Below are 24,816 nucleotides of genomic sequence, written 5' to 3' on the forward strand. Positions count from 1 at the left end.
TACAACCATCTGACCTTTGACAAACCTGACAAAAACAAGAAATGGGGAAAGGATTCCCTTTTTAATAAATGGTGCTGGGAAAATTGGCTAGCCATATGTAGAAAGCTGAAACTGGATCCCTTCCTTACACCTTATACAAAAATTAATTCAAGATGGATTAAGGACTTAAATGTTAGACCTAAAACCTTTTACCCTAGAAGATAACCTAGGCAATACCATTCAGGACATAGGCATGGGAAAGGACTTCATGACTAAAACCCCAAAAGCAATGGCAACAAAAGACAAAATAGACAAATGGAATCTAATTAAACTAAAGAGTTTCTGCACAGCAAAAGAAACTACCATCAAAGTGAACAGGCAACCTACAGAATGGGAGAAAATCTTTGCAATCTACCCATCTGACAAAGGGCTAATATCCAGAATCTACAAAGAACTTAAACATATTTACAAGAAAAAAACAAACAATCCCATCAAAAAGTGGGTGAAGGATATGAACAGAAACTTCTCAAAAGAAGACATCTATGCAGTCAACAGACACATGAAAAAATGCTCATCATCACTGGTCATCAGAGAAATGCAAATCAAAACCACAATGAGGTACCATCTCACACCAGTTAGAATGGCGATCATTAAGAAGTCAGGAAACAACAGGTGCTAGAGAGGATGTGGAGAAATAGGAACACTTTTACACTGTTGGTGGGAGTGCAAAGTAGTTCAACCATTGTGAAAGACAGGGTGGCGATTCCCCAAGGATCTAGAACTAGAAATACCATTTGACCCAGACATCCCATTACTGGGTATGTGTTTATTGTGGCACTATTCACAATAGCAAAAACATGGAACCAACCCACATGTCTATCAATGATAGACTGGATTAAGAAAATGTGGCAAATACTCACCATGGAATACTATGCAGCCATAAAAACGGATGAGTTCATGTCCTTTGTAGCGACATGGATGAAGCTGGAAACCATCATTCTAAGCAGACTATCACAAGGACAGAAAACCAAACACCGCATGTTCTCACTCACAGGTGGGAATTGAATAATGAGAATACTTGGACACAGGGCGGGGAACATCACACATAGGGGCCTATTGTGGGGTGGGGGAGATGGGGGAGGGACAGCATTAGGAGAAATACCTAATGTAAATGATGAGTTAATGGGTGTAGCACGCGCCAACATGGCGCACCTATGCAACAAACCTGCACGTTGTGCACATGTACCCTAGAACTTAAAGTAGAATTTTTTAAAAAAATAAAGAATATAGGTTTTGCATATTTATCACCTAAAAAGAAATAGTGAGTCGAGTCAGAATTGGCATATGAGCCATAGCTTCTCAACTTCTGCTTTAGAGGGACATTAATTTTGTAAGACTGTGAGAGATTTCATTCTGCTTTCATCAGATTCTTGAAGAGGTCTATGACACCAAATTTCTAAATTTGTGATTCCCAAAATAACAATTTTCTCCATTAATGTACATGAGATGGTAGAGAACAACCAAACCCATATTCAGAGCCACAACATATAGTTGGACAGTACACCCTATCTCTTCTGTATGGTGATAAGTGGTAGCCATGGCTAGGCTCACTAGGTAAGTGACTTGCTCCTTAAGTATGCTCAGTGAAAATCTGTTTCTCATCAAAATGGCTAATTACTCTAGGCAAATGATAATAATGATATATTTTAATACCCACTGATATCCCTTAGTATGTCCCTGGCATTGTAGTTAGTGCTTTACATGCAATATCTCATGTAATCCTCACAACCATGTGAGAACTATTATTGTCCTTTTTTTGTTGGATGAGGAGACTGTGGCTTGAAGTGTTTGATAACCTGCCCCAGGTAACAGAACTAGTAAATGCTGGATCTGGGATTTCGATTCAAGTGTTATTCTATAACCTGTGCTCACAATCACTACTGTTTCCCATGGTGAAAAAAAAAAATGTTTAATTCTACATATGAAATGTGGAAATGGTGAATCCCAAGGTTATACTGTATAATAAACTCCAAATGATATATTGTTATGTACTGGGTGTTAGTATGCCCCAAAAGTTCACATGTTAAGACCCTATCTCCCCCATTGTGATGGTATTAAGAGGTGGGGAGCTTTGGGAAGTGATTAGAATTAGAGGAGGTGATGATGGTGGAGCGTTCGTGAATGGGATCAGTAGTGCCCTTATGAATCTTGAGAGAACTTGCTTCCCTCTGCTCTCTGCCATGTGAGAACACAATGAGAAGTAGGCTGTCTACAAGCCAGAAGAGGGCCTTCACCAGAACCTGACCATGTTGGCACCCTGATCTCAGAATTTCAGTCTCTAGAACTGTAAGAAATAAATTTCTGTTGTTTATAAGTCACCCAGTCTATGGTATTTTTTATAGCAGCTCAAACTGACCAAGACATATATGATAAGAATGAGTAGCACTGGCATCTCTTTCTCCCTCTGCATCATCTCGATAGAATGCTTTTCATATACCACATCACCCAAGACAGGCAAATAAAGGGTTCCAGAATCTAGATGTGTGAACAAAAAGACATTAGCTTGGGAAGGTTTTGGTCCCACTGTTAAGGTGTAGTATGTTTCATCTTCATAAAGATACTCTGGAATTAACAGGCATTTGGAAAAATGACCATACATTATATTCTTGTGAGAATATGGTCACCTGCAGATTATTCAGAGAGTCTAAAAACTGTATAACTTGTCTTGATTAGTTAGGAGACAGGACAGAGGAAAATAGTAAAACTCAAATCAGGTTTGTTATTCAATGACAGTTTTTATGAAGATTAGTGACAGAAGGGGGGTGAAATTTGAGACTAAATTCCGGTTTTAAATTAGATAACCTATACACAATGGAAGGAGCTTAGACTCTGATGTCAAGAAGATCTAGGCCATAAACACAACTCTGCTACTCACAAGCTATATGATTTGGGGCAAGTTATTTTAGCTCCCTGAGTCTCAGTCTCTTCATCATAAAATGGGAATAATTACCGATCCGGCAGGTTTTTGTTTTGCTTTGTGGGTAAGGGCTGAATGACATAATATACTTCTAACTCTCTGCATCACAGTATGTGTTTGATAAAGGGTGGATATTATTATTCTCCAACCTCTGAGTTAGTCACCCTTCCTTTGCAATAAGACAACGGGTTTTACAATTCACATTGTACATATAGATAAACCTAGGCAAATCCATATGAATACATGTCAAAATGGTATTAAACACTCTGTCACCTTCTTTGTGATCACAGTAAAATCATGGCAGTATTTGTTTAGAAAGTATAATTGTCACTGTTTGGTCCCACAAAGTATTTATTGCCAGTATGGAATACTAGCAACATTATAAGTATTATAATTGATGATATTTCTACTATTTGATGCTGGAAGTTCTTTTGGTGCCTAAACTTAATAAACTAAACTTAATAAAATAAAACAGTCTTAAGATTTACAGGGAGACTGATAGGTAAATAGCACAAAAAATGGAAGCTGACATTTCTTTATGTAGGTGTGACTCATCCCTTTAAAATTATAGAATCTAGAAAGGCCCATTTCCCCCACCTAATAAAATAGCTCAAATTTATAAAGTTATATTAAATGCTTTACCCAATCAACGTGTCGGTGCTACTCTATATACTCACATATAAAGATCTATATTATGAACTATGTGGTAATTTAAAGCAATTGCAGGTACCTAAGTACCTCATAACCTAAAAAGAAACACAAACCACAGATACGAAAAAGACAAAATATTTATGGGGAGAACACTCTTAAGTTCAAACCACTAATGATAATGCAATCAAATTATTTAAGAAAAGAATGGAAACAAAATTAACTTATACCCAACAAACCTGAAGTGGATTCTGATTTGGTCTTCGCTTCAGAGCTGAGTTCTGTTGGCAAGGGCTCTGAGTGTTTCAAGACGTCAGTTGTTTCTGCAGGTACTTCTATGTCTACAGAGGATCCTAGCTGTTTACCAAACAGATTTTTCCTTCGTAAGTAAATCATTTTACTAATTCCTTCATCTACTTTCTCATTTTATCCTCGACCTCTGTCCAGTACCCTCATTACAAGCCAACACCCACCCAAACAAAACTCAATGTCGACCGCCTTGCTCCATGTAAACTCTACCTTAGTTTTTTCTTTATGTTTAGGGAGTGACTCTTCTTTGCTGCTTTTTGTCCACAGTGATTTAACTGCTCCAAAAATTTGCTGGCTTGTAGCATATATCTTTTTCCCTGTTACCTAATTAAAACAAAAAGTAAGTCAAATAACATATTTTTAAAAGTTAAAATTTAAAATGTATTTTAGATTTGTCAGGTATTTTATGTGAACACTAAGATCAGAATCAATAAAGATATAAATCTCTAAATCATATAACACAAAGCACCATTTCTAAAATTTTATATGAAAAAATTGTTGTGTCACGCAAAGGGTTATAATGTATAATCTGCATTCATACTGTAACATATAAATTAAAACTATGTCTGTTTTAAAATTTTTTTCAGCTTTAGTGAGATTAGACTGACATATATAAAATTGTATCTATTTAAGGTATATAACATGGTGATTTGATGTAAGTGAAAATTGTATTAACAGAAGTTTGGGGAATATAGTTCGCAGTAATAAACTGCTGACTGAGAAAATGAGATTTTTAACATGCTACAAAGTTAATGCTTTTGCTTAAAATTTGATGGTGCTTTCTCCATTCATAAAGAAATAAAAAGCATCAACTAATTCCTCCAAAGAGTAATATTCTTTTGTGGTAGAAAGGTACAATAAACAATGACTGATAAATACACTCAAGAAGAGAATGGGATGCTGGCTGAATTCCTAAAGCTACTGTTATTTTCATTCATCTCTATTTCTCTTTGAAAATCTACTTCTGATTTCTGCTTTTTCCTATTCTTCTCCAATCCTTTTGTTTATTATAGTTAAAGTAATTTCAACAGCCATTGATTTTTCAAGTTTTGAAGATGTTTTGAGGGGTTTTCCAGGATTACAATTTCTACAAACATAAATTTTTTACAAATTATGTTTCCATCCTCAAATAGAAATATTTATTGTTTTTACTAAGTATATATCTACACTTGAAAAGTAATAAGCTAATATAAAGAAATTCCTCCTCCTCCCCAAATATAACCTTGGTTAACAGTTATACATATATTCTTCCTGAATTTTTACTCATATACATTACACACACACAAATTTTAAAACAATGTAATGTTAATATTATAGATCTTTCAAAAAAGATGAGGTAGATCTATATGTACCGGCATGAACGGAAGTCCATGATGAACCACTAATTTGAAAAAGTTACAGAATAGATCATACAATACAATCTCAATTAATTTTTCAATTAAATTTTAAAATAAATTACATATGTATTTAGTTTGTTTTCCTTTTCAAATACTTGGGATCACAGTAAACATGTTATTCTGAGATATTATTTTTTTAAAAGCTTGACAATATTTCAAAGGCATGGTTCTATATTACTTTATATACCATAGGTCTACTTTTTAAATTTGCTGCTTAGTTTAGTATTCCATAATGGATGCAACACAATTTGTTGAACATATTCCCTATTGAGGCACGATGATTTAACAAATCTCCTATTGGTGAGCATATGGACTGTTTTCCTTTTTGGGGGTAGGGAGATGGCAAGTATAAGCAATGATGAAATTAGCATCCTTACACATACAACTGGGACCATAACCCTTATAGTATTTCCTCAAAATAAATTCCTAGAGCTGAAATTTCTGCACTTAAGAGTACACACATTTTAATTTTTGACAGTATTACTATGTTGCTCTCCAGAAAGTCAGCAATATACTGCAGCAATTTACATTCCCACCAAGAGTATATGTCTGTTTTCCTACCCTGTTTACCAGCAGTGATATTATAAGTCTTTTAAATCTTTGTCAAATTTAAAGCCTAAAAACCAATATCTAAATGATTTTTCAAATTTGCATGTATTTGTTGATGAAATCAAGTATCTTACGTACATTAGGCCATTTTTGTTTCTTATTTTGTAGACTGCTTGTTCAGGTATTTTTTCATTTTCCCAGAGGGCACATTCATCTTTTGCTCATTGATTTATAGGAGTTCTTAATACATGAAGGATATTAGTACTTTGTCACATATGTTATAAATAGTTTTCCCAGTTTTTCATGTATCCATTAACATTGTGTATGGTATATTGTAATCTACAGAAATGTATTAATTTTGATGTTGTCAATATGTCAACTTTTTCTTTGATGGCTTCTAGATTGTAATTTGCTTACGAAAGCCTTTCCTATCTCAAGATTAAACAGGTATTCCTCTTATTTCTTCTCATACCTTTTATAGTATTCTAGTTCATGGTTAGATGTTTATTCCACCTAGAATTAGTTTTCCCATGATAGTTGGTAAAGGTCTGAGTAATTTTCCAAACAGCCAATTATCCCAACACATTTCTTGAAAAAAAAAAAAAAGAAATCTATCCTTTCCATTACACACTGATTTGAAATGCCACCTGTACCACATATCCATCCCTACCCTCATGTGTACAAAGATATACTCAATATAATTGTTTGAATATTCTCTTTTGTCCTCTTGATCTATTTTATTGTGTATGCTATAGTAACCAATACACAGTAGACAGACAACAAATATTAGGTGAATGAATGTCACACTCCATTCAAATCCAGGGCTTTTGTAGGAACTGAATTAAATTTCTAGATTTTGAAATACCTGCCGTATTTCAACATTTAGTCTTTCATCCAGAAACAGGATATATCTCCAAAGACATTCAAGATTTTTTGGTAAACATCCTTTACATATAAGTGAGATCAAACAGTATTTGTCTTTCTGTGTCTATCTTATTTCACTGAGTATAATGTCCTCTGGGTTATCCATGCTGTTGCAAATGGCAGAATTTCCATTTTTAATGGCTAAATAGCACTCTGTTATATATATGTACCAAATTATCTTTATCCATTTATCTACTGAGAGACACTTAGGTTGTTTCTAATCTCGACTATTGTGAATAATGCTGTAATGAACATGGAGGTGCATATATTTCTTCAAGATATTGATTTCATTTTTTTTTGGATATATATGCAGAATAGAAGCAGACAGTAGAATGGAGGTTGCCAGGGGATAGGAGTGAGGTAAATGAGATGTTGGTCAAAGGGAACAAACTTTCAGTCATAAGATGAACAAGTTCTGGGTATATAATGTGCTGCATGGGTGGTGATGGATGTGTTAATTTCATTGTCATAATCATTACACTATATATGTATGTCAAATCATCATGTTGTACACCCTGAATATATTTAATCTTATTCATCAATTAATATTGTGAAAATTTAAAAATACCCTTCAGTAAAGTTTGATAGTTTATTCTTCTTTTAAACAGGCATTAAAACATTATTTGGTAAGTCTATTCCCAGATATTTTATAGCTTTCAAAGACAGACTACTTGTTACTCTTTACATAAGTTAATAATAAAAATATTGTGAGGAAAATTATAAAGAGCAAAGAATAATTCCATCTTGAAGTGTATTTTCAAAATGATGAATAACTGGAGTGAGTCTTTCATTGTTTAAAGGACCTTCTAGACTATCATTTCTTAAACTTTTTAATATCATAGATACCTTGGAGAAGCTCTTGAAAGCTATAGGCCCTTTCCTTCAGAAAAATACAGATACAGTAAAAAGCTCTCACCTGACATCCTTTCAGGAGACGTGACTGATTAATAAAATGTTTTTTTAACTTATTATAAATGATGTTTGCAGAATGCTGAACATTCATTCCTATCAGGTGCTCTCCAAAATGCTAAGGTACTATCTTTCAGAAGTTGATTAGTATGCTTATCAAGAGTAAGTTCCCTTTTTCCCCAATTGCTACATCAGTTTTACTTGTAATTAAACAATCTAAATGTAACATAATATGATAAAATACGATTATAAAAAGAATTATTGTTTCTAGGAAAATTAAGTTAAATGCTTCATAAAGACTCAAATGTGATGGCTAAAAAAATAACTGCTATGAAATTAGAGGTGAGCAAGACAATTATCACAGCTGGGAGAAGTAATAAACATCTAAAAGGATTCTGCACTCATCTTTTTTTCAATGTTTTTAATTGTTCATTCTATTTTAAAGGAACCTAATCTGGAAGTTGTAGAAGACATACTACAAATATGGCTTACCGTTGGAAAGATGTTATAGATCTTTAACCAGTAGACCAATACTCAAAGAAAAGCCCTACTTCAAAATAGAGAAAAGGAAAGACTTTTTTTTTTTTTTTTTTTGAGATGGAGTCTCAATCTGTCTCCCAGGCTGGAGTGCAATGGCGCAATCTTGGCTCACTGCAACCTCTGCTGCCTGGGTTCATGTGATTCTCGTGCCTCAGCCTCCCGAGCAGATGGAATTACAGGCGCCCGCCACCAGGCCTGGCTAATTTTTGTATTTTTACTAGAGATGGGGTTTCACCATATTGGCCAGACTGAAGAAAGACACTTATGTTTTAATTTGAAGTAAAATTGTGGGTATATATTTTTATATATATTTTTAGAACTCGCTGCTTTAACACTTTTGATTAATTGTTAACTACTGGTCCTGATTATTTCAAATAAGGTTTTTCTTGTACACACATGACTTTTCATAAAGTTTTGGAGAGGAGGGTGTGCTACAGACTCTCTAAAGTCCATCATGAATCTCAGGTTTAAAAAATTATATATTTGAATTTTTAAAATATTAAATATGATATTATATAGTCAAAAGAAAAGCAAGGATTTCAACTCTAAGAATTAAAGTAACAATTATTTACCCCAGAAGAACATTTACAAGTTAATCTCTTATATTAGAAAAATTGCTATTTGAAGTTCAGCAATTCTTTTTTTTTCCTTTTGTAAAATTCAATACTTTATTTTAAAAAATAAAAATAAGACACATACTATGATCTCATTCTTACCTGTCTATTCGAATATACATTTGTTTTTCTATCTCTGTGTATGTATGTTAAGATGTCTAGAAGAACATTCCATCCAAATGTGGACATGGATATTTGTATGGATAGATGCATTTTGGGCGGTTTTTTTTCCTAAACTTTTCTGAAATATTTAGATTATCTAAAGATAAGCAGGCACAATTTTTAAAAACAACCATGATGTCATTACTCTTAGAAAAAAGAAGAATCAGGGCTGGGCACAGTGGCTCACGCCGGTAATCCCAGCACTTTGGGAGGCCGAGGCAGATGAATCACCTGAGGTCAGGAGTTCGAGACCAGCCTGGCCAACCTGGTGAAACCCCGTCTCTACTAAAATTACAAAATTAGCTGGACGTGGTGGTGGGCGCCTATAATCCCAGCTACTCGGGAGGCTGAGGCAGGAGAATCACTTGAATCCAGGAGGCGGAGGCTGCAGCGAGCCAAGATTGCGCCATTGCACTCCAGCCTAGGCGACAAAGCAAGACTCCATCTCAAAAAAATAGAAAAAAAAAAAAGAAGAATCAGTGGAAGCATCATCCACTGGGAGGAGTAATGAACACGGAGGCCAAAAAATCTGAAGCTCAGTATGATGTGGGCAAATCAGTCACTATGAAACTCCTCTGAGCCACAGTTTCCCTATAGATAAATGAGAAAAGATCAAAGTTGAATTAAATGAGCTTAATGTTTTCTTCCAATACTAGCATTTTATTGATTTCAGTGGTTAATTCCTATGTAAATTATTAAGAAAGTTTTAAAAATAAGTTTACCATGTTATCAATTATTTCAGGTATAAGTAGACTTAATGAATAATGCTCTCTTCCTCTGTTATGAGCTTCTATAGTTTGATCACATTACAAACTACATAGTACACCATATCCTTGACACTCTCAAAATATTGATAGGCAACTTTCTCTACATCAATAGTTAAAGAGATGTAGCAATGGGAATACAAGTACAGAAAGTCCTTCTGGTAACACCACACATTGTTTCAAGCATGAGGGGGAAATGTTAACTGTTGGTAATTAATAGGAGAAGGAAAAGCGGGGGAAAAATGCACAACCCAAAGTTTTCCTTCTCAATCTGAACATGTGTTAAAAATAAAATACTGACAGAAACTGTTCAAATCATTAAAAGAATCTGGATTTGTACTTAAGCTCACAAGAAAAAGACAAAACAACTATAATAAGCATTTATACAGGTGTTTCTTAATTCTAAGTGGTTTCAATATGAGTTCATGTGTGTGTGTGTGTGTGTGTGGTGTGTGTTTTACGTTCAGAAACCACTGAAGCCAATCTATCAACTGGTTGTTTCTCATGTCAGGTTAATCTGTTGAACCAAACAGCTGCTAGTATTTTCATCTTCTTTTAAATAAAAATTGAAGTTTATATACCTTAATAATGGAGCAGTATTTATCCCCATAAATTCTAATTCGGTGTCTCTGAACGTAATCCTCAAATCTGCCTTTACATTGTTGAATTATATTTAAACAAATTCATCCTATTAAGAATGGCATTTACCATGCTGAGATGCTAATATGATTTGGCCAACATGAGAGTTGATACCAACTACATCTCTTAAAATTAAATGTTGAAGGTGCTGTGTAACATTTAAATATTGTCACAGTGAGAGTTTAAACAAATACTGAAATGTTGCTATTATTTAAAAAGAACTTACCTTAGCAATTATTATGGACTGAACTGGGTAGCAAACAGTTGCTCCTAAAGTGGCCAGTCCCAGAGGATAAGTAATTTTCTTAAACTTGGAACCTATAAAATGCAAATAAATTATAAAACTCCAAATATATGCCACCAGAGACTTGATGTTCTTATACTGTAATGCTTTCTTTGCTCCCCTAGTAAGCCATCACACTCTGTTAAATTACTTTTTACGTAATTATACCAATCAAGATGGAAGCCAAAATGCCCTTAAGGATTTCAAGTCAATTACCCTTTAGCTGTCATGTCCAATTTAACAAAAGTATTCTCAATCTAATACTGACAATTACCTACACAAAAGGAATGGATGATTTTCTTCTGCTTGAAAGCTAGGTATTTTTCATGTCCTACGAAACCCAAATTTATAACCACAATTTTGCAAGTATCTAATAAAGCATGATAATATAGAGAATTAATTAACTACTGTGTTTGTGACACCATGTTAAAGTGAAATGGACTCTCTCTTACGTGTCCTTTTTGATTAAGTATTTAGGAAGGTTACTCAACTAAATAATCAGCTAAGGACTTTAACAGGTACATAACCCCTTCATGTCACTGACTTAGAATACTGAATAATAATTGCAAATAACTTGACATAATTAATACATATCAAAAAGTGCCTTAACTATGCATCATTTAAGAGTTATTTTCATATCTTTTTTTGGTAACAAAATCCTTTCAAAATATCTTTCAAATAGAATCTCCCTAGGAACTTCAATATATAAAACCTATAAACTTGATGCTGCTGTGACTAACTCTGGGGTAGGAAGCTCTGTATCAAACCCTGGCTGTGTGGCTTTTCCTTTATCCTGATACCACCACTAAACACTTCCATGAAACTAAGGGTTCTACAGAATAGTTTGAAATCCACCACTTTAAGCCATAGCTTAATTCCAACTAACTGTTGATTCAAAATAATATGTATGTTAAATGCTTCTCTGAGTATTTTAGACTGTATATATGATCTGGGTAATTGGATGATGGATTTTTAAATTGGGATAAGTACTTTCATGATCTGAAGCAGCTTATACAATCCCTAATCTAAAAAGGGAACAGCCTATCTGGTATATTATACAAATGAAAATGAATGTTTGCAGGCAATTTTCAGTTTACGGAAGAGAAAAACTAGAGGTCTCTATCGGTCTGGTTTAACTATTATTAAGGAAGTTTTCTATAGCCATGTCCATAATGGACTGAGGTGGGGGATGGTGGGTGGCCAGGCTGATTTGAACTAGTTTAGCTTTTCTCTAGATTTAGACTTTTGTGGTATGCAGAAAGAGGGTTTAAGTATATTAAAATGTCCTAAGTTGCTCCTTTACTCTAGTCCTGCTCGCTGTTATTCCATTATCTACAGTTAAATTCTTATTTTATAATCCTAATATCTCTTGATGTAAGCTCCCTTGACTTAACCGAATTCCCCTAATTGTGCGGCTCCTAAATGTAGCAGGTGGCAGCTTTTACTTATGTGTCATTTTAAAGATTTTTAAAAGACTTACAGTTATCCTCTCTTTACCTGATAAGAGAGGCCAGTCTGCAAGAAAAAAACTACTCTGATATTTGCTGTTCTCCTCTATCTTTAAATAAAATGCATCCTGACAAGCAAATACTGAGGGATTTCATCACCACCACACCTGTGTTGCAAGAGCTCCCAAAGGGAGCACTAAACATGGAAAGGAAAAACCATTATCAGCCACTACAAAAACACTGAAGTACACAGACCAATGACACTATGAAGCAACTACATTAACAAGTCTGCAAAATTAACCAGCCAGCACCATTATGACAGGATCAAATTCACACATAACAATATTAACCTTAAATGAAAATGGACTAAATGCCCCAATTAAAAGACACAGGATGGCAAGCTGGACAAAAAGACAAGACCAATCGGTGTACTGTATTCAAGAGACACATCTCATGTGTCACATACAGACTCACACAGACTCAAAATAAAGGATGGAGGAAAATTTACCAAGCAAATGGAAAGCAGAAAAAAATCAGGGGTTGCAATCCTAGTGTCTGACAAAACAGACTTTAAACCAACAGATGTCAAAAAACACAAAGAAGGACATTACATTCAATTCAACAAGAAGAGCTAACTATCCTAAATATATACGCACCCAATACAAGAGCACCCAGATTCATAAAACAAGTACTTAAAGACCTAAAAAGAGATACAGATCCACACATAATATAGTGAGAGACTTTAATACTCCACTGTCAGTATCAGACAGATCATCGAGGCAGAAAATTACCAAAGATATTTCGGGACTTGAACTCAACTACAGATCAAGTGGACCTGATAGACATCTACAGAACTCTCCACTCCAGAAAACAAACAAACAAACAAACAAAAAAAAAACACACAAAAAAACAGAATACACATTTTTCTCAGTGCCATGTGGCACTTACTTTAAAATTGAACACATAATCGGAAGTAAAACACTCCTCAGCAAACGTAAAAGAACTGAAATCATAACAGTCTCTCAGACCACAGCACAATCAAATTAGAACTCAAGATTAAGAAACTCTCTCAAAACCGCATGACTACATGGAAATTGAACAAGCTGTTCTTGAATGACTTCTGGGTAAATAATGAAATTAAGGCAGAAATCAAGATGTTCTTTGAAACTAACGAGAACAAAGAGACAACGTGCCAGAATCTGCAACGCAGCTAAAGTAGTGTTAAGAGGGATATTTATAGCACTAAATGCCCACATCAAAAAGCTAGAAAGATCTCAAATTGACATCCTAACATGACAACTAAAATAACTAGAGAACCAAGAGCCAACAAACCACTGAGCTAGCAGAAGACAAGAAATAACCAAGCTTCAGAGCTGAAGGTGACAGAGGCACAAAAATCCCTTCAAAAAAAAAAAAAAAAAAAATCAACAAATCCAGGAGCTGGTTTTGTTGAAAAACGTCAATAGAACAGACTGCTAGTATACTAATAAAGAAAAAAGGAGAGAAGATTCAAATAAACACAATCTGAAATGATAAGGAGGATACCACCATTGATCCCACAGAAATACAAAACACCATCAGAGAATACCACAACCACACCTATGCAAATATACTATAAAATCTAGAAATGGATAAATTTCTGGACACATACACCCCCCCAAGACTGAACCAGGAAGAAGTTGAATCCCTGAATAGGCCAGCAAAAAGTTCTGAAATTGAAGCAGTAATAAATTTTCTACCAACCAAAAAAAGCACAGGACCAGATGGATTCACATCTGAATTCTATCAGAGGTACAAAGAGGAGCTGGTACCATTTCTTCTGAAACTATTCCAAACAACTGAAAAGGAGGGACTCCTCCCTAACTAATCGTATGAGGCCAGCATCATCCTGATACCAAAACCTGGCAGAGACACAACAAGAAAAAGAAGAAGAAAACTTCAGGCCAATATTCCTGATGAACATCAATGCAAAAATCCTCAATAAAATACTGGCAAACCAAATCCAGAAGCACATCAAAAAGCTTATCCACCATGATCAAGTTGGCTTCATCCCTGGGATGCAAGGCTGGTTCAACATATGCGAATCAATAAATGTAATTCATCATGTAAAATGAACTAAAGACAAAAATCACATGATTATCTGAATAGACGCAGAAAAGGCCTTTGATAAAATTCAACATCCCTTCATGTTAAAAACTCTCAATAAACTAGATATCGAAGGAACACACCTCAAAATAATAAGAGCCATTTATGACAAACCCATAGCCAATATCATAATGAATGGGCAAAGCTGGAAGCATTCCCCTTGAAAACTGGCACAAGAAAAGGATGCCCTCTCTCACCACTCTTATTCAACATAGTACTGGAAGTTCTCGCGAGGGCAATCAGGCAAGAGAAAAAAATAAAGGGTATTGAAATAGGAAGAGAAGAAGTCAAATTATCTTTGTTTGCAGATGACATGATCCCTGTATCTAGAAAACCCCGTCAACTCAGCCCAAAAGCTTCTTAAGCTGATAAGCAACTTCAGCTAAGCCTCAAGATACAAAAATCAATGTGCGAAATTTGCTAGCATTCCTATACACCAACAACAGGCAAGCAGAGAGCCAAATCACAAATTAACTCCCATTCACAATTGCCATAAAAGAATAAAATACTTAGGAATACAGCTAACAGGGGAAGTGACGGACCTCTTCAAGAACTACAAACCATTGCTCAAGGAAATCAGAGAAGATACAAACAAATGGAAAAACTTTCCATGCTCATGGATAGGAAGAAACAATATCGTGAAAATGGCCATACTGCCCAAAGGAATTTACAGATTCAATGCTATTCCCATTCAGTTATCATTAACATTCTTCACAGAATTAGAAAAAACTATTTTAACATTTACATGGAACCAAAAAAGAGCTCGTATAGCCAGGACAACCCTAAGCAAAAAAGAACAAAGCTGGAGCCATCATGCTACCTGATTTCAAACTATACTACAAGGCTACAGTAGCCAAAGCGGCACGGTATTGGTACAAAAACGGGCACACAGACCAATGGAATAGAATAGAGAACTAAAACCCACATCTACAACCATCTGATCTTTGACAAACCTGACAAAAACAAGTAATGGGGAAAGGATTCAATATTTAATAAATGGTCTTGGGAAAACTGGCTAGCCATATGCAGAAAACTGAAATTGGACCCCTTCCTTACACCTTGTACAAAAAGTAACTCAAGATGGATTAAAGACTTAAGACATAAAACATAAAACTATAAAAATCCTAGAAGAAAATATAGGCAATACCATTCAGGACATAGGCATGGGCAAAAATTTTATGATGAAATCACCAAAAGCAATCACAACAAAAGCAAAAATTGACAAATGAGATCTAATTAAACTAAAGAGCTTCTGCACAGCAAAAGAAATCATCATCAGAGTGAACAGACAACCTATAGAACGGGAGAAAATTTTTGCAATCTATCCATCTGACAAAGGTCTAATATCCAGAATCTACAAGGAACTTAAGCAAATTTATAAGAAAGAAACTAAGAACCCCATTTAAAAATGGGCAAAGGACATGAACAAACACCTCTCAAAAGAAGACATACATGTGGCCAATAAACATGAAAAAGAGCTCAACATCACTGATCATCAGAGAAATGCAAATCAAAACCACAATGAGATAATATCTCACACCAATCAGAACAGCTATTACTAAAGTCATAAAATAACAGATGTTGGTGAAGTTGTGGAGAGAAATGAATGCTTTTACATTGTTCGTGGGAATGTAAATTAGTTCAAACATTGTGGAAGATAATGTGGCGATTCCTTAAAGATTTAGAACTGGAAATACCATTTGACCCAGCCATCCCATTACTGGGGTATATACCCAAAGGAATATAAATCATTCTATTATAAAGATATATGTATGCATATGTTCATTGCAGCACTATCCACAATAGCAAAGACATGGAATCAACCCAAATGTCCATCAATGATAGACTTATAAAGAAAATGTGGTACATATACACCATGGAATACTATGCTGCCATAAAAAGGAATGAGATAATGTCCTTTGCAGGGACATGGATGAAGCTGGAAAGTCATTATCCTCAGCAAACTAACACAGGAACAGAAAACCAAACACTGCATGTTCTCACTTGTTAATGGGAGCTGAACAATGAGAAGACGTGGACACAGGGAGGGGAACAACACACACTAGGGCCTGTCATGGGAGGGTGGCGGGGGAGAGCATCAGGAAAAACAGCTGATGAATGCTGGGCTTATACCTAGCTGATGGGTGACAGGTGCAGAAAACCATCATGGTACACGTTTACCTATGTAACAAATCTGAACATGATGTACATATACCCTGAAACTTAAAATATAATTTTTTAAAACAAAGGTAAAATGTCTCCTGAGATTCATTATATTTATGTCACTATCTATTAATAGGTTGAGATCTCCAACTTGAAAAACACTGGGTTAGACTATTCTAGCTCTGACATTTGGAAACACGGTGAATGACCTACAGAACATTTTCTCTTACAAGAATGGTATAAGTTTTTTACTGAGAAACGGAGTAATATGTTTTGGACAATTTCCTTCAAAATTAATTCTTTGAGTCGTATTGTTTTATATCGTGATCTTGGTTTTTAATTATTTCTTACTAATTATAATACCTATTCAATTAGAAGTTGCTTGCCTACTATAATAAGAAATAGGATATAGGGAGGCATTAATATTAGCTATAGGGAGAGTGTTATGTCCATCCAGATGATATCTATCTATCTATCTATCTATCTATCTATCTATGAATATTCTACCATCCTCTCATGTATGTTATATATATTATATCTGTTATACATGTATCTGTTATATATGTTATATATATGAGATATATATATAATATATATATGTTAGAGTTAGGATGCTAGAATGTTCTTATAATTGCACAGCAGTTTTGTACCTAATTATGCCTTGAGTTGAGGCTTTTAGGACTATAGCTGGAAAAACAAACTAGAAAGTACCTGACATCAGATTCCAGACTGGTTCAGAGCTGTGCCTTCCAAATATAAGCAATTTAGTTTGGGGACAATGTCTGGCAACTGGAGTGTGGACAAAGGATGACTGAAAGGTGACCAAAATGGCTAGTGACTAGAGAACTACACTAGCTGAGTAAGGGCTTGGAGAAACGAAAACCCTGTATACAAATTTTCATAGTAGCTCTATTCCTAATGACCAAAAGCTGGAAACAACCCAAATGTCCAACAGGTAAGTGATAAAGTAAACCATGGCACATCCATATGAAGAAATACTACTTAGTAACAAAAAGGAACAAGCTATTGACACATGCAACAATCTTGATAATCTGAGTGAAAGAAGCCAGTCTATGTATGATTCCATTTAGATGGCATTCTCAAAAAGGCAGAGCTAGAGTGACAGAGAACAGATCTGTGTTTCTGGGAGTTAGAAGTGGGAAGAAGGTCTGACTACAGACAGACAGTATGAGGTACTTTTTGGGAATAACATAACTGTTCTGTATCCTGGTTGTGGTGATGGTTACATGACTCTATGTATATATTAAAACTGATAGAATTGTATGAATCTACTGTGTCATAATTTTGAAATAAAATTTTTTTGAATATACAGCTGTTCCTATTAAAATTATAACTTGTCATTATGTTTTCTAGGTTACTTTTTTTTTAAGACCTTAAGAGTTGCTAACTACCAAAAAAATTTCTTGAGAGTTTTATCTTAATGTAAAAATATATATTAATCACTCAAACTAATTTTCTCAGTCATGACCCCCCATATTCTGGGGGCTACTTTAAGATTTGAGACAGAGATACTGATACATGAGATAAAATTTGATTTTCTCTTGGTCTCATCCTGACCAATGTTGTTAGAACTGACATGGTATCTCATTCTGGTTTTTATCTGCCTTTCCCTAATGACTAATGACATTGAACAGCCTTTGGAATAGCTATAGTTTTGAAAACACAAAGTCCTTTTAAAAGTAAGCATGCTGTAATAACAGAATCTAAAAATCTTTACAGTAGCCTATCCAAATAATATTCAATAAAGCATATGAGGTTTTCTTATGACCGTAAAATTCAGAAACTAATATCATGGCATTAAGAGAGAATATACTCTTAAAAACCCTACCTTTTCTCGCTGAAACCAAGCCCGCCAATCCTGAAACTGTAATAACTCCCATTTTCGGAAGAAAGTCTCGAGGAGGATTCTTCAGATAGACATAGCATCTCAAGAAATCAGTTAAAAATTAATATAAATAACTGAATTCTACTGGGCATTCTAAACAGTTATGATGCAGGAAGGTTAAAGAGATTTGTTAAGATAATAATGAGGTTTAAATATTCTTCAAAAGAGCTATATATAATGACAATATGAGTAGCAACCTAAAAAACTAGATATATTTACTTGTTACGAAATAACATTTTCCTTCTATAGTTGATTTAATGTTTCTTTTCTTAATGATACCAGTGGTTATTACTATAAAGAAATGTAATGCTAGAGGGCACATCTTATATGGGTTACCATAAGGTGAATTTCTGACTGTGTATGTATTATATCTCTATAATGAACATGCTTCTGCCCTTATCTGTTCAAACATTAGTAGCCTCCAGTGAGAACCAAAATAGATACTTATAAAGAAGTTTTGAATAATAGTTTAAGGATATACACAGCTACTAGACCTTGCTTGCCACTACTCCCTAATAATCTCAAGACAGCCACTGCTGTTGGTTAATCATCGCTGAGCCTAGATAAAAAGTAGATGAAGAGTAGGTGAAAGTCCAGATTTCTTGGCTTTCTATATATTTAAATTGTTTCTAGTTCCAAAAGTATACTTTTCTATCATAGTTAATTATTTAATGGCAATCACATATTTAATCCTATTCCTAATGATTGATGAGGAATATAATTTTGAATTTATTCTTAATATATTAAATAATAATTCAAATACAGGTCATCAACTTCATAGAAACATTCAAAATTTTAGCTCATCTTTCTATCTCCGATACATATTTACTATGACAACTGGCATAAGCCAAGAATATTAGAAAGCTATATCTGTTGCTAAACACCATTAACAAGCTATGTAATTGCTCAATATATAATTGCTTTTTAAACTCAAATATAATTGCTTTTTAAACATTAGGTTAAATATTCCAGGGTTAGTGATTGCTATAACATTTCCTAGCAGTTGACAGCAAAATACAATGTATTTTAACAGCAAATAGCACAAACTAATTAGCAACAATGGAGACATGTTTTTAATTTATGCTTTATGATATATAATATAGACTTAGTAGTTAAAACAGACCTCAGTTTGTATCCTGGCACTACCACTTGTAGTTATGTAACCTCGATAACCTACTTTACCTTTCTAAACCTCAGTTGCCCTCATCTGTAAAATGGGAATAATTATAATACCAATACTAACAGAATTGTGACAAAATTATGTAAAATGTTTAGTACAACACCTTAGCCAATAACTGCTGAATAATGAATATTATTGCTTTGCTATTATTATCAATAAATTGCTATAGAGAGTATCTTCTGAGTTGGCAAATGCATGATAATGGGTAACATACCAAGTTTATTTTTCTCACATTTAAACAATGCAATTTAAAAACACAATACAACATTTCTAATTATTTACTCACCTACCTTTTCCAAATTGTACTGTATCCATTATCCCATTTTTCACAAAGTCATAAACACCCTAAGCAAAAAAAGAAAACGGGGGGGGGGGGGGAGAAGACATCTGCATTTTTGAAGCTATTGATAATGAGACAAAATTGACTGCATCTCCGAGATTATATTAAAAGGTTGACTTAGCATTATGCCCAAATCTAAATCTAGCTTTCTTGTGTATTTACTATCAGAATACTCGTTTAACTTAGCTTATTTTCATTTTCTGCTTTTCATTCTATTTAAAATGGATAACATTTATACCATTTTTCTCATATAAATGGATGTCTATGAAATAATCAGAGCAGAAATGATAGTGAAGAAAATAAAGATTTATCATCTTATGTTATAATGAACTAGAAAAATAAATGGAATTTAAATAAAGCAAGAAGGGAGGTATATTTCAGTTTAGAAGCAACATCTGATTAATAAAGATGCAATAGCAATAACATAATGATTTGTGGAAGGAAAAAAGAACAAAAAGCCTAAAGCAAAGGGCTTCATCTTCCTCCCTTTTCTTATTGTACATTAGAATGAGAAAAAAAAATCTAAATTACCTCAGGACAGAAATCATCCTACATAGACTACTGTTTATCCTGTTTTTAAACAGGAACATAAATTCTCTAGAAATCAAAACTATGTTAATCCATTGGAGGAATTAAAGTTTTAAAGCAAATCTTTAACTTTACCTGTCTCTAACTGATTTTAGTGCAAAAGAGTGTTAAATATATTTATTGAGTGCTAGGTATTATCTCACTTATATAAAAAAAAAAAAGGGAAGTCACAAAATGATTTACTCATGGTCATATTGTACTCTGTTGATGGAACCAGAAAACACAATCCAAATATATGGTCTCCTTCTCTGAACTAGCTGCTATGAAACCATGGGAAAAAACAGAACAAAAAAGACTTTCAAAGCAGAGAAAATAGAGATTATTATATTGGACAGGGAAGAAATAAGTTTTTGTTATAGAGATAGCTTGGTTTTGTAATTTTATCTTAGATATTTTAATGGTTATCAGAGAGATGCAGAGGTTCATCTTGGTTTAAAATTGTACAAATCAGCATAAATGCTACCTGCTATTGAACTACTTTTCTGTAGGGACTCTCTTGATAATATTTCACCTTCAAAGTTAAAATATCTATTGACCAGTCGATTGGGAATCATTTAACCATTAAGGAAGAAAATTAGTCATCTTTTAAAAAAAATTTTTTCTTATCTCTGTTAAGGAATTCATTTTTACCACATGGGGTCAGTGCTACCTAAATTTCAAAACACTAAGCTAGCAGTAGTAGAAATTGAATTTGCTCTACATGATTCAAGGTTTAATGTGGAACAAATTTGAGTCAGAGATAATTTTTAAAGACTAGATTACATTTTTAGGGGAAAATTAGAAAAAAAAAGTTGTTTATATTTAGGACAAAATGCATTGGAAATTGCCTTTTTTCAACCTATTTGTTTGAGTATATTAATGGAATAAAACATTCTTTGAGTCTTAAATTGGATGATAGTTACAAGAGCAATTTAAAGACCTCTCAGGAACATTTTATCTCTCTGAAGAAAAATTTGAGAACATTATGGAAAATTACGTCTCAGGAGGCTTAAGTCTGAATCATCTAGCTATTGGCATATAGTCATAGGGACATGATTCAGACCATAATTGGTTAAAGTATTTCCCTCTTAGAGCAAACTATTAGTAGTGTGTAGTACAACTAGTACCATAACAATTGTATGACAAACACAAGTTTTCAAAAATAACATCATATATTTATCAGATATTTGAATAAAATATCATCTGGAATTACCAGACTTCATTGATTTGGTATTTCACCTAAGCATACATTATTTTTTATAAGCTCATTAGATTTCTTTTTAAAGATAATGGATAGAAACTAAACAAGAACAATGGTTCATCATCAGGCTATAGTTGGGGAAAAGTCACATGGTTACTAGGTCAGAATGATGAAAACACTGGTACCAACATTAAGACACTGACACTGGAGATACCGATGCTAACACAATTATGTTTATGTGATAATAATGAAACATTAGTGTTGTATCAGCTTACTCCACCACTCTGCTGATGGGTATCACTGATTGAAGGATAAGCATTAAAGTCAAGTGTATTCTAGCTTGCCCAATAGCTTACTATAGCTAGAATGGTCTTATGGGCTAACCCCAACAAGTAAACAACACTTTGCTTAGCCAAAGAAGAAAATATTCAGAAGTAATCTCAGAAGTTCACATAAAAAGTGAGGGATACTATGTACATGCTAGGTGACACAAATGCTTGCTGAACTACTTTAATTTATGCAGTAGGGGTACAGTATACAGTGTACAATATAGCCACAAATTATTTGCTGCTACTTCTACTGAGAATTGGCATCTAATTCCCTTCCCTTTAAAACGAAGCTGGCCTTAGTGACTTAACAATAGAATGCTGTAGAAGTGACTTTCTTGGACATCTGATGACAGGCAAAAAGCCTGACAAATTCTGCCTAGGGCCACTTGTAACATTGTTTTTAGGAGCCCTGAATTACCCATGTTAAGTTATATCTGACCTACTTGAGATCACCATGCTTGAGAGGCCATGTGTAGGTGTTCTAGTCAATAATCCCAGCTGAACCCAGCCATCCAGCCATCTTTAACAAGGTGCCAGATATGCAAATAAAGCTGTCTTGGACTGCCTAGATCAGCTCATTTGCCAGATGAACACCACTGGGCCACCTCTGTCAATGCCACATGCAACAGACAAATCATCTGTCTGAATTCAGATCAAATTTGTGACTTACAAAATCATAAGATGTAACACAATGGTTGTGGTTTTAAGCTACTAAGTTTTGGATTAGTTTTCTACACATCAATAGGTAACTGGAACAATTAAATCAGAAACCTCTGATATTAAACCACTATCAGAATTGACTTACCTTGCACCAGCCAATATAACAACCAGTTGCAGTCCGGATGGAAGCAAAGCCCATTTGTAAATGACCAGGCTGCTCTTCAACATATTTAAACTGAAGCGGTGGTGCAGTATATATGGGGAGCTACAGGCAAAAAAATGTTCATGTCAAAAACATAAAATAGCTGGACTGTCCGTAACAGCAGTATGGCAGAACAGGAATCCTCATCAGCCTTCTTCCTAAAAACAACTAAAAATGCTGATAAAATACTTTGAAAAAACCATCTTAAATACAGGAATGATGTAGTAAACTGTTTATAAAGACTATTTAAAACCCAGAAATTAAAAGATGCCAAATATAGTATAATATAGTGGTTCTACTCCTACGTATATTTAGAGAAACTACTGTTTTTGCACACCCAGAGTTATGTATAATAATGTTCACAGCAACATTTTAATTACAACCAACCCAATGTCCATCCACAGTAAAATGGATACATTGGGGCATATTCGTACAAAGAAATATTAGAAATTGGGGGTAAATATAAAAATTACAGCAACATGGAAAAATTTGGATGAATTTCAGGAATATAAGTTTACTTAAAAAAAAACAAAACAACATATTGCTTAGCAAAACAGACATATAAGGTAAAATTAAAAAGTAAAGGACGGAATAATAGGGGAATAATAGTAAAAATTCAGGGTAATGGTAACCTCTGAATGGAATGAAATGGGAACACAGGGGATTTTGTTTTCCTTCAAATTGGGTGGTAGGCACACAGCTGTACGTCATTATCATCATATTATTATTAGTCATACCTTTCATATTTTGAGCAGACTTTTTATTCTAATTATTATTTAATAAAAACAAACATACACAAAAGAACAATGAAAAATTTAACCAGGTAGGGACTTACTTTCTTTTAAAAAAAAAATATATTTTTGGCTTTTATATTTAGGGTATAAATCATTCTATGAAGCTTGGTGTTTGATGAAGATATAAATGGAAAGAATCAAGTTTACAAATCAACAGCAAGGGAACTAGATGATTAATGACTTTGGATTTAGTCCTCTATCAACAACAAACATGAAACTATAGTTAACACTATATTGTATTCTTGAAAAATTCAAGAGTGGGTATAAAATGTCCTCATCACAAAAATGATAACTATTTAAGGTAATACATATGTAAACTGAGTTAGTCATTCCATAATGTATATATACTTCAAAGCATCATGCTGTACAAGGTAAATGCATACAATTTTATGTCAGTTTTTTAAATTAAAATTTAAAAGACATATAAACCATAAGACAGTGTCAGTTTGGTAAAGTTTTTCCAGTAGTAAGTCAGAAAAGTCTTGCTTTACCATTAAATGGCTCTTTACTTCCCATACCAGGATTAGAGAGTTAGTGTTTATCTTTCTAGACTACTACTTAGATTTAAATTCACCACATTGGCAACTATGTGTAATTAGGAAGGTGAGAGATGCATATTTTATATTAAAGATGCATTGTATATATAAAAAGCAGGTGCACTGCAAGTAGAGAAGTTTCCCTTCTCCCCTAGAAAGGAGAGATATATGTGGATGTACTGGTGTTACAGTGGACAACATTATTTACTTATATGTTTGTCCATCATGTTTCTATCCTCTCTATTATTTACACATCCCAATTCCAAACTTTATTACACTCCTTGTTCTTATTCTCTCCTCTGTCCCCATCAAAACCGGCTGATTAAGTTTTCTTTTTTTTTTTTTTTTTTTTTTTTGAGACAGGGTCTTGCTTGGTCATCCAGGCTAGAGTACAGTGGCATGAACACAGCTCACTGCAGCCTCAACCTTCCGGGCTCAAGCAATCCTCCCACCTCAGCATCCTGAGTAGCTGGGACTACAGGCACACCCCCAACAAACCTGGCTAATTTTTGTATTTTTTTGTAGAAACGGGGTTTCACCCTGTTGCCCAGACTGGTCTCCAATTCCTGAGCTCAAGCAATCCGCCCACCTGGGCATCCTAAAGTGCTGGGATTACAAGCGTGAGGCACCGCGTCTCAAAAATAAGTACAA

General features: G+C 34.2%; 1 protein-coding gene across 1 annotated transcript in view; it reads right to left on the reverse strand.

The window, feature by feature from the left end:
• The window catches only part of APOOL (apolipoprotein O like), an 83,606-nt gene that overhangs the window by 9,778 nt on the left and 49,012 nt on the right, over positions 1 to 24,816 (reverse strand). The window contains exons 4-9 of the mRNA XM_033233454.1: positions 22,779 to 22,898; positions 19,823 to 19,881; positions 18,300 to 18,397; positions 10,638 to 10,729; positions 4,124 to 4,237; positions 3,844 to 3,961 (exon numbers count right to left, since the gene is read on the reverse strand). Coding sequence (XP_033089345.1) covers positions 3,844 to 3,961; positions 4,124 to 4,237; positions 10,638 to 10,729; positions 18,300 to 18,397; positions 19,823 to 19,881; positions 22,779 to 22,898 — 601 coding nt within the window. The remainder of the gene's footprint in view (positions 1 to 3,843; positions 3,962 to 4,123; positions 4,238 to 10,637; positions 10,730 to 18,299; positions 18,398 to 19,822; positions 19,882 to 22,778; positions 22,899 to 24,816) is intronic.

The sequence above is a fragment of the Trachypithecus francoisi genome, unplaced genomic scaffold (assembly GCF_009764315.1).
Source record: "Trachypithecus francoisi isolate TF-2019V2 unplaced genomic scaffold, Tfra_2.0 Contig01451, whole genome shotgun sequence".
NCBI lineage: Eukaryota > Metazoa > Chordata > Mammalia > Primates > Cercopithecidae > Trachypithecus > Trachypithecus francoisi.